Below are 12,091 nucleotides of genomic sequence, written 5' to 3'. Positions count from 1 at the left end.
ACCGCAGAGAGGAAGAATAGCTCTGAAGAAAAAGAAGAATAGATCTAAATCTCAGGGAACTGGGAGGATTCGTATATAAAATAATAGATAAACAAAAACTCTCGATGGATAATCATATGTCCCTCGAATACAGTAATATTAATATATTATTCCATGAACAAATCGATTCTGGATGCACGTAATTGTAGTGATAATATAAAGAGTATAATCAAACGTTTACACTAGTTCATCGGACGTTATTCGTTATGATTATCTAGAAATTAACAACAATGAATTTTATTACCTGAGGAACTGCGTGATTTTCGCCAAAGGTCTTTTTCATACATTTTGACAGCTTGGTCGAACATAGGATACGTCTTCATATGACTCGCTGCACCTGTCAGGTGTCGATTGATCATGGTACACCAGTTGATGATGAAATGATTCGTTATGATTTTTACAATCATCTCATGGAGATACTTCTGATGCTCGGGATTATCACACATTATCCAATCACTTTTGATCCCTTCTAATACTTTCTGAATCAGTACAGTAGTTATTTTGGGGTAATGACAAACTCTGACCATCATGGTGTTGAGACATTCAATTATTCTGGGATATATCAAGTCGAACTCTGATTTTTTGTTCTGACAAAATTGTGGTCTATGAATCGTAAGCTGACATTGATAACATTTCTCGACGATACTCCTTGTGATTGGAGCCCTGAATAATTCATCTTTGATTTTATCAATGGATTCAGTGAGAATTCCTAGAGCGTCATTGACATTTTGTGGTGTAGACGGCCATTGGAAGGGATTTTCAAAGTACTCCTCAGCGCCTGACTCAACGCGGACAGTATCCCTTGGATCTCCATTATTGCTGACTAGCAAGCTTTCCATTGTAAATGGAAACTCTGCATCACTTGTGCCCTCACAGTTTGAACCTTCCCTTTCTTCTTTGGACAAATTACAAATGAGGAGTGTTTTGAAATTCCCGGTGAATTGCCAGCATGATGGATTTACGTAGCGAGCTCCTAAGGCACGAATGGACCCAAAAAAATTTTCCAATGGATCCTGACTGATGTATTTTGATTTGAATTCCTCAAATCCTTTCTTCTTCAAAAGTTCCCATAACTTCTGAATGCCTTCAATGCTCTGTATCCAACTGGCTATCGCTTGACATTGATTGTTTGGTTTCCTTAAGGTCGTCGGATCAACATACTGCATTCTACGGAGTTTCTCTTTGGCTTCTTCCCAGAACTTATGATGAGAACTAGTAGTAGTGACCACACTCCGCAATGGTGGCTTATCTGGAGTAAGGGGTGATTCTCCATTGAAGGAATCAAACACATCATTGAAGAATTCTAGAATTTCTGCTGTGTCGGCTCCCTCTCATTTCCAATTGGAGGAACATCCATACACAGTCCCACATAATCTTAAAGTCCAACTAAAATTAATATTCGAACTGAATAATAATCTTTAAGGTACTTCCGCACTACAACAAGAAGATAAATAGATCCAGATTTAATGATTTAATTATTTAATGATTCTCTCTATTTAACCCTTCAGAACTCGTGCTCAGCTACCGACCTTCGTTACTCGCGTGGTGAGCGCTGCGCCGCCCGTCCTTTCAGTAACGCAGCGTTATCACGTTCATAGGTACGCGCCGAGCGTGCGGCGAGCGGGAAACAGCAACAGCGGAATTGAAAATTTTACATCCTTCGTTACTCGCGCTGGGCGGCACGGCGCCGCTTTTGCGTATGAGCCTCAACAATTTATTATTTTTCGTAGCTGTGATGGATTTTCAGCGGATAAAAACCTTGCTAATCCATTCTAAATGATTCAAGCTAGGCATTCTAATTTTTTCAATTTTTTGAAAGCTCAATTTTGCAAGAGGCAAGCGAAAATTTGAAAAAGGCGGCGCGGCGCTTATAGCGCGAGTTCTGAAGGGTTAAACATTGATGATTACTCACTTCTCTCAGTAAAATCTCGGATACAACTTGTAACAGATCTGCTAAGCACCTGAACTGCGTGTTTAACTCGCATTTTCTTCTTTTTTTTTGGATTGATATGTTTTTCAGTGATTTTTTTCATTTTGGGATGCAATCCGTGTGAGCGTTGGTCGATCTTGAAGGCTTTCTCAACGACACTCCAATACGCAAATTTTCTGGGTTCACCTTTGGATCCAACGTTTATTTCAAGGAGTTTAGTTATTAAATTATTACGAGTGCCCTTGATTATGTGTGATGGATCGTATAGTAGGATTAGTACGATATTCCCAATTTTGATCGTTCTTCCTGAAAATCAGAGATGACAGAACACGTAAGTCGATCTTCCGGCCGAGGGGAGGCTGATTTTTAACGTAATTTCATGAAAAACGACTTCAAATGTCACAATGACCTACTTATTATTAATCTGTCGGGGATAAATACTGAGTGATCGACTTAGGAATATTAACTCACGTTCTGGTTCATTGTTTTTCTCTCGCCATTTGTTGGATTCATCAATCAATTCATCGATAGCTCTTTTATTCATCGGGGCTTGGTCACAAACTGTGGCGACAAGGTGAAATCCTATTGCTTCCACCGCTTCAGTGACTTTAATTATGTATTTTTTCAATTCCGCCACTCGAGTGAGGGATTGACAAAAACCGTAATAAACCGGAAGGATCCATCCTGACTTTATATTAGGTATCAAAAAAACGATGGCATGATCTGCAAACTTGTAGGTGCGCCTGAACCCACAATCTTCTAGCCCCGCAATCTTATCAGAGGACTTGTCATGTTGTATATGTTCCATTAAGTTGACCTCGTCCCAGGTGACAACACACAACGTATCCTTCTCATCTATCGATTTGCTCATTTCAGCAAGTTTATCAAGCACAGCGTGATTCAGACCAGGGGAGCATGGTACGGATTCCAATATAGTGTTGATTGTTGAAGGTCCAGCGAGAATCATATTAGATGCCAAATAGTCATAACAAGGCCGAGAAAGCTTCCTTATAGCCGTACATAAGGCCTTTTCTGGTCTTGTGAAACGTCTACCCTGATAAGAACATGGAGAATAATCCATGTCAATACAAAATCATGCACGAAAGCGCGCGCCTAAGATCTATAACAACTGTTCAGAATATTTCTCCCCTCTACCAATGTACCCCTAGTTTATTTCGCAGTTGATTGTGGACAGGTTGAGAGAGTATTAGTCTTGCAATGATGTTGATGGGGCATTGCGACCACCAGAAGACAATTTAAATTGATGATAACGAAGGGAAGTGAATTTTTGTATTTCTAAGGGAAATTATTTGATACTTGAATGAGTCCCCATCATCAAGGAATTAATCATGCAGAGAGGCGAGGAAAATAGATCGTACGCAAACAGGGAGTAACGGAAAAGTTATGTCTATCATGCAAACTTGAAAAAAGAAAATACGTTCGCCTCACCCCCTCGATGCAATAACTCTCCTCGTCGGTCGAGTTCACCTAGACATATCACGAGTATTGAACTCGTAATGATGATAAAATACGATTATTATTGTTTCAATATTTGTTATCAGAGTGAAATAGAACTTACTTTTGGTTTCCTTCCAACATTACGGAACTGCAAATTGCCTAGCAATTGTAGTTTCTCTCCACATTTGGACCACTTTTTCACTCGATCTAATTTCATCACTGAGCTCACTTTTTTCAATCGTTCTTTACATCTGCGGAGCCCTTGACCTAGCCTTTTGTTTTTCTTCTCCAATAAGCTATTTTTCACCTTCAATTCCTTAATTAAATTCTCATATTCTAGAGTGATTCCTTCCTCGTCCAAAATTGTTTCTCCTTTTCTCTGGGATACCAGGGGTTCATGAATTTCACTTGGGAGCGTTTCACTGCTTTCGGACTCTCCAAGTGACCCCATCACTTCCGTCATATTATGAGAATCCAGGTTCTCTTTATCAACAGCTTCAGTATCAGTTCCAGTATCAACAGCATCATTATCCACTTCTACATTTGTCACCTGTTTCAAACGCTGGTCTCCTACTTCGAGTGTTATGTGCTGATCTATGGGAATATCCACTTCCATTCGCTTCGAAGTGTCAATATTTCTGGGCACAGCGGTGGGGTTTAATGTCCGACGATTTGAACCTGATGAATAATCTGACGGCAAGAAGTGGTTGGAGCAGACGAAAAGTTTATTCAACTTTTGTGGAGGAAGATTCTGGAGTTCAGGGGAGTTGAATTGTTGTTTCCACCGCTCTCGGATCCAGGGTCGAAATGGGACTCGGTGAAGTTTTTTCCCCCGTCACTCCACAACCTGGGAAAACACAGGTTGAAATTTTGGAGTACTTACAACTAAATTTCACGAAATCGAACTTATCTCTTCTTATCTCCTCCTCACAATTATATCTTCTCCAACTTTTGAGTTTAATTATTTAATTTTACACTGTTTCTGATTAAACCATGTAACATATTCTTTTTGACATAACAACAGACATTTGAAAATAACAACACGGATCCCCCCCATCGCTTTCTTCGATGCGCATGTACAGAACAGCGCCAGCGCCTCTGACGAAACTCTCGCAACTTCGTCGCTCCGCCTATTTTCATCATCAATTTCGATACCTGAAGTTTACAGACCCTGGGCCAGCCGCTTGCCGAATGAGTTGACAGTGGGATAGCATCGGCCGGTTTTTTAATTAATTTTTTAATTATTAATCAAACAATTGATTTTTGATGTGTCATTCTCAGAAGACACACGGAAGGGAGGTCGAATTTTTGGTTCCTTGATGAGGGTGCGAGGGGTGAGGGGAATTATTTTTCTAACCCTTAATCGCATTGAGCGAAGTCCTCGGGGGCGGGGGGGAATTTTTTTTTTACCTTTCTGATCCTAAATCGAATTGCTAAGCGTGCGAGGGGGGGGGGGATTTTTTCTGATCCTTCTGACCTTCAATCACATTTTGGTAAGTCCAAGGGGGGGTGGGTAATTTTCTCTGACCCTTCTGACCCTTAATTGCATTGTGGGAAGTCCAAGAGTGGGGGGAATTTTTTTTCTGCCCCATCTGACCTTAAATCGTATAATTGAGGGTGCGATGGGAAGGGAGGGGGATTTTTTTTGGGTCCGAGGAGGGGGACGAGGGGTTCTGACCCTTCAGACCCCACATCGGATTGTGGAAGATCCAAGGGGAAGAGGGGAATTTCTTTCTGACCCTTCTAACCCTAAACCAAGGCTAGAGAGGATTTTTCCTAACCCTTGTGACCCTTAATCGCATTGTGGGAAGTCCGGGGGGGGGGAATTTTTCTAACCCTTCTGACCGTCAATCACATTGAGGGATTTCCAAGGGGGGCGGCTTTTTTTCTGACCCTTCTGACCCTAAATCGGATAGTTGAGGGTGCGATGGGCAGGAAAGGAGGATTTTTTTTACCCTTCTGCCTCTTAATCGCATTGTGGTAAGTCCAAGGGGGGTGGGGAGTATTTTTCCTGACTCTTCTGACCTTCAATTACAGTGTGGGAAGTCCAAGGGGTTAGAGAAATCTTTTTCTGACCCTTCTGACCCTAAATCGAATTGCGAAGGGTGCGAGGGGGGGGAATTTTTCCTGACCCTTCTGACCCTAAATCGAATTGCGAAGGGTGCGAGGGGGGGGAATTTTTCCTGACCCTTCTGACCCTAAATCGAATTGCGAAGGGTGCGAGGGGGGGGAATTTTTCCTGACCCTTCCGACCCTCAATCTGATTGTGGGAAGTCCAAGGGGTTAGAGAAATCTTTTTCTGACCCTTCTGACCCTAAATCGAATTGCGAAGGGTGCGAGGGGGGGGAATTTTTCCTGACCCTTCCGACCCTCAATCTGATTGTGGGAAGTCCAAGGGAAGTGGGCAATTTTTCCTGACCCTTCTGACCCCAAATCGGCTAGTTGACGGTGCGATGGTGAGGAAGGGGGGAATTTTGAGGTCCTTGTTGTGGATGCAGCGGGGAGAAGATTTTTTTCTGACCCTTCGTACCTTTAATCGCATTATGGGAAGACCAAAGGGGGGGAGGGAATTTTTTCTGACCCTTCTGAGCCTAAATCTGATTGTGAAGGCTGCGTAGAGAGAGGGGAGGGAATTTTTGGTTCTTGGTTGAGGCTTACAGGGGGTGAATTTTTTCTATATACTTCTAACCCTAAATCGGTCTGCTGATGGTACGATGGGAAGAGGGGATGAATATTTCGGAAACTGTAGACTCTTTTGCCCCTAATAGGTTATTTTGGAAAATAGATGCTCGACCCCTTCAGGACGGGGATTTTTCGAAAATTGCTGACTCCTCTAGCCGTCTTGGCCCTGAGTCAGATTGTGAGAAAAAAATGTAGGAATCGAGATTGAATTGGAAATTTTTCACCTAATGACTCATTTTGGAAATTAAGTGCATGATTGCCGAGGAGGCAATGATTCCCACTTTGTCCATGAGTCTAAAATCACTGATTGTTCTGACTCAAATGCCCGATACAAACCGACGTTCTATCATTTGAAGTCTCATGATGGGCGACGGGGCTTGCTTAAGCCACATAAGGGCCCTAAAATTAAAAAGAGATCGTTGATCAAGCTGAATGTCATGATGGGAGTTCAAATTTTAGCAAGAACGGAGGTTTCTACGATTTTCTTCACATATTTTCTTCTCAAGAAAGGAATAATTTACGTTTGTGGAGATATGTACCAACATTTACATTTACAGTAGGAATTTTCATAATATTCATGCTATAGCATCTTTATTGGGAAGAATAAATACATTATTTTACAATTTAGTTATTTAGTAAAATTCAACTTGGGAAATGGCTGAAAAATTGAAATTGAAGAAATGGGAGTAGAGAATTAGAAATGGTATTTCGTAATTTGTAATATCCATTCAATCCCATTTTTATTTTGAAGAATGAGGCCCGGTTGCACCAAGCCCTATTAACCAAATAAACCCGACGGTAAAATTTAGCGTCCGGATCAATTATATCCAAGGGATCATCATTTTTGCATGTTTGACCGAACGAATATTTTTTTATTTATCCTGCAGTTCCATTTGAGTTAAGGGGAGACCACTGTGAGATTTAAAAGTCGTGAGTTATGGGAGTGAGACTTTTCAAACGTTGAAGATCGATTGAATAGATCTGAAAACGAGTAATTAGTGCAAAAAAAAAACCTTTTTATTGTTCGTTTGCCCGAAAACGCTTAAAATGCTAAATACAGTCTATGGGCTCCAATTTTTGAGCTACAAAAATTTTTTTTTTTTCGAAATTTCCGGAAAAATGTGTGAAACAATAATTACGTGCCAGTTTTTTGGAATTCGACTCCTATGCAGCTGATTTCGCTTTTTTTTTTCATGTAAAAAAAATTCACTATTTGTGTAAAAAAAAGCAAATGTAGCCATGTAAGAGGTGAATGGAAAAAAAACTAGCTCGTAATTGTTATTTCACATATTTTTCCGAAAATTAAAAACACATCATTCGTAGCTCAAAAATTAGAGGCCCTGAATTGTTTTTGGCATTTTAAGCGTTTTCGGGCGAACGAACAATGAAAAAAATTTTTTTTGCNGGAAAAAAAACTAGCTCGTAATTGTTATTTCACATATTTTTCCGAAAATTAAAAACACATCATTCGTAGCTCAAAAATTAGAGGCCCTGAATTGTTTTTGGCATTTTAAGCGTTTTCGGGCGAACGAACAATGAAAAAAATTTTTTTTGCACTAATTATTCGTTTTCAGATCTATGTAATCGATCTTCAACGTATGAAAACGTCTCACTCCAATAACTCACAATTTTTAAAACTCACAGTCGTCTTCCCTTAACACTGATTTCACTCGAGGATAAATTATTGTTTATTGTTCCTGGGATAAATTTGAGTTACTCTCCCGGGTAAAACAATCCATTGAACATTAAAATTTACATTTTTCCTCAACTGACGTTTTTGTTATCTGAAGCTGGTGCAACCGGGCTTGAATTCATAATTTAACAGTTCATTGGTCCTGTCTAAAAGAAAAGAGTATAACGTTTTTTGAGGTCAATCTATTCTGCCATGCATAACTTGGAAAAATTTCATTTTATCTTGGAATAATTTTTTATAGATATAATATATATATTGTAATATGATAGAAATCATGTACTGTTCCTCGCCTGAACTGACCGCGGATTAAAAGGGGGGGGGGGAATTAGGAAATTACCTCAGCGAGGAGTCGGATCACCCAAGGCCACATTTTCACAATTAGTTCTCGTATTGATTTCATTTTTGTTTATTTTATCGCTCAATTCTAACGCCGTTGCGCTCACTGCGGGTTACGCGTGAGCTTTGTGACGAAGGGAGTGGAGCGGAGCATCGGGGAGAGCTACGAAGTCGGCGGTACGGTAAATGACGAGTTGGCACACCGACAAGCAAGCACACACCGAGTCTGTAGAGACTCACACCAACAAGCACGCGGGAGACGATAGTCGCACGCCAGCAGGCAACTCAGGCCTCTACGTGTGGACCCCCACCACCTCACCGATGTTATTGTGGCGTGAGGCCACCACATAAAAGACTCAGGCTGTACGCCTTATGCAGAGCGCTTGGAGCGCCGCCGCGCGGAGCGAAAACCCAAAGTAAGGGGATAACCCCCCAAACGCCCCATGTACTTGCCATTGCATCGCAGTGTATTTGTCATCAGTAAAAATGGATAATATTGTACGTTCAAAAAGAAATTGCTGCTTAGTTGGGTGCAGCAATAGTGAATTTAGGAATCCTGAGTTGCATTTTTATGGATTTCCAGGCAAAAGTTATGAAACTGAAAGGGAAGAGAAGTGGATTGCTGCTGTCAAACGCCAGTAGGTTATATGAATATTTATCCCCATAACGTATCTATTTTTTAATTATTTCTGCTTCATTTTATCTGGAAAGAGAAGTTATTAAGACAAATTTAATAAATTTTATTCGCCTTGGATAAATGAACGAATTTATTTCACAGAAGACCGGATGGGAAACCATGGACTCCAAATAAAAATTCACGAATTTGCAGTGCACACTTTGTAGGAGGAAAAAAATCGAACAACATGCATGATATTTCATATTATCCGACTATTTTTCCTGCTGTTTATAATCGTAAACCTCCTAATGAAGAAAGAATTGAACGTTTGAAAAATCGAAATGCTCGTTCAAATGGAGTGAAACCATTGTCGAAATGTGATGCTAAAGTTGGTGAGTAACTTTTTTTGCTGCGATGGATAAAATCATTAAATCATGTATTAAAAGAATCGTTATTGATAGGAAATGATTCCATCGAAGTTGAGCCTGAGGAGGAATTTGGGGAAGAAGTCAACCAAGAATTGGAGAAGATAGCTGTGGAAACATCCAGTGTTGGCATACAGACGGATCCAATGAACGAGCAAGATCTTTACAACTCTAATATCAGTTTTTTATATTGTGATCGTGAACATGGAAAAAATGATACAACCGATGTATCAATTCAAACCGAAATTAATTTTTCTAAACCTCAACGAGAGAAAATAATCATTCCTGAAAAATATTGTAAAGAGATGAAGGATACTGGATGTGGTCCCGATGAGCCAACCACAGTAGGATTTCAAGGATATTCAGATATAAAATCAGACGTTACAATGCGTCAACTTGCTGGTGTCACTATTCAACTTTTCAATATTCTATTGAATCTTGTCGATGATCGTCGAAATAATGGGAAACGTATTTATTATAAATCAATCGGTAAAGAAAATCGATAGCTCTTATTTCTAATGAAATTCAAACTTGGAATTTCTTTTTGTGCTCTTGGTTGTTTGTTTCATGTCCACAGTAGTACCGCATCTCGAATTTTTTATTCGTTACTTGAAATTTTGACAATGAAAACAAAGTCATGGATTTTTTGGCCTTCACGAGAAAGTGTAAAAGAAAATCTTCCCACGTCATTTTATAATTATCCCAACTGTCGATGCATCATTGATTGTACTGAAATATCGTGCGATACACCCCCACTTTGGGGCAACGCATTCTCACATACTCAAATTACAAGGGTAAATTCACTCAGAAATTTTTAATAGCCATTACTCCAGATGGTTTAATTTGTAAAGTATCACAAGCATATGGAGGGAAAGCGACCGATGCAGTCATAGTAAATGATTCAGGTTTTCTGTCATTATTAGAACCAGGGGACGAAGTACTAGCTGAAAAGGGATTTCCACAAATTCGTTCTGAAATGATGACAAGAAATGCTATTCTTACTATTCCTCTTCACGCAATGAATCCTCAATTTACTGAAGAGGAAGTCGAATGCACTTATAATATTGCATCCGTACGTATCCACATCGAACGAAGTATCCAACGAATGAAACTCTTACATATATTAGACCACATTCCGATCGATTTCCTTCCTTATGTAGATTCCATAATGCACATATGTGGTATCATCGCCAATAGTATGCCACCATTGATAAAAAATTCGTGAAAAGAATAAAAACGAGAAAAATAATATAAAAAATACATTCATAAATAATTAAAATTTTATTGAAACAAGTATCATTGATTAACGTTGAGTAATAAACTTTTACATGCAATGAACTGCTGCATAAATTCTTACATTGAGCCTTGTTCCACCGGGGACAGGACGAGAGAAGAGTTGGGCAGTATTTGGCTAAAAATTGCGATGGAGACGAGGAAATCCCAACGAAAACCGGCCTTCCTCCCGGTGGAAACGCGTTGGTGGTCCAACTCACCTCCCATCTAGCTCCCGGTGGAACAAGGCTCATTGAAAAATAAAACTTTTTCCTCATTCCCCCTACTCCCATCAACACCAAATAGGACAGAATCCAATTTTTCACTAGCCACTTAACAATTGTGTCTAATCACACAGTAATCATTCGTTACAAATAATATTTTCACATGATCATACAAAAGTTGGGAGGGAATGACAGAAATAAAACCATTCAATCTTTGGAATTATTTCACTCAAAAATTGACCGTTCCATTCTACAACCGAATGCACAGAGTCACATTTACTAAACACAAAAAAATGGCATTTATCAAGACCAGTAACGTACATGGAAGTTTGGATTTGGGTGTAATACTGATGGGATTTTTTTAACTCAATCTTACCTTCATCATCAATGACAAGATAAGAAACGTTGGACGCCTTAATTTCTCCGTTAACAATAAGAGTATCCTTACATTTATAAGGGCATTTAACCTCCAGTAAGGAGTTGTCCTCAAGAATGACCCCATCTGGGCTAGCAGCTAAAAAAAGTTGATGGATTCTAATCACCAAACCCACCATCGACACCCTCAAACCTGTTTGCACAATAAAATCTTGACGAGCTTTCTCTTCCATTTTTATTCCATAATTCAAAGCGTCATTCATTCTCCCGTTGAACTTCTCGTTTTTTAATTGTTTTACTAAACTCTCATAATTGTTCACTCGAGTCTTAATACGATGAGCTCTCATTGAGGATGTGATTCTCTTATACCTTTCTGAATGCCATTGAAAACACGTTGATTGACCTTTTGAAGCTACGATAATTCTAACCCAATCATCCTTCGATACTTTCACCGAATTATAAAATATTTCGCACTCTGGAGGACACTGTATTTTTTTTAGCTTTATGGTCCCATCCCCTGTATCAACTCTTTCAAACTTATTGTAGGTGGTACCAAATTGTTTGCTATACAAATCCTCACATACATGATTTAGTTCTTCTGTTTGCTTTCTTTTTTCCTCTCTTTGTCTAACTATCAGCTCCTCGACTTTTTCTTCTACTTTCAAATATGTTATAAAAGCACAGTCGATGGAGTAATAACTGGGGGGAACATTTTGTACACTATCAAACGTGAAACTTTCATCCAGAGCCTTTATTTTTTGAGGGAATAATTTGTCTGTTGTACAGCCCTTTTCATACCTTTCTCGTTGGACGTCTGAGGGTCTATTCCAAGTGAGAGGAACATCAGTCTTGGAGCTTGTACATTCTTCATTAATAAAAATGCATACAACTACACTGTTTACAGCCTCGACGAGATCTACCAGCAAGACACGTGCAGCTTGTCCCCAGAATCTCACGATCTTCTCTCAACTAAATAGAATTTTTTCAGCATAAATTTATAATCTCTTTTTTTTCGAATAATACTTACGCTGATTTTCACTC

The 12,091-nt window shown here is 39.5% G+C and overlaps 1 protein-coding gene across 1 annotated transcript; it reads left to right on the top strand.

Annotated features, from left to right (window-relative positions):
* Positions 1–8,566: 8,566 nt before the first annotated feature.
* LOC107041893 (THAP domain-containing protein 11) lies at positions 8,567–10,457 on the top strand. The gene is made up of 3 exons (XM_015262702.1): positions 8,567–8,776; positions 8,917–9,146; positions 9,216–10,457. The coding sequence occupies exons 1-3, from the start codon at positions 8,625–8,627 to the stop codon at positions 9,683–9,685; spliced, it is 852 nt and encodes a 283-aa protein (XP_015118188.1). The 5' UTR covers positions 8,567–8,624; the 3' UTR covers positions 9,686–10,457.
* Positions 10,458–12,091: the final 1,634 nt, after the last annotated feature.

Source organism: Diachasma alloeum, unplaced genomic scaffold (genome assembly GCF_001412515.2).
Source record: "Diachasma alloeum isolate Michigan unplaced genomic scaffold, Dall2.0 Dall_scaffold_00390, whole genome shotgun sequence".
NCBI classification, from domain to species: domain Eukaryota; kingdom Metazoa; phylum Arthropoda; class Insecta; order Hymenoptera; family Braconidae; genus Diachasma; species Diachasma alloeum.
The sequence above is the reverse complement of the archived record's forward strand: the minus strand, read 5'-3'. Positions and strand labels throughout refer to the sequence as shown.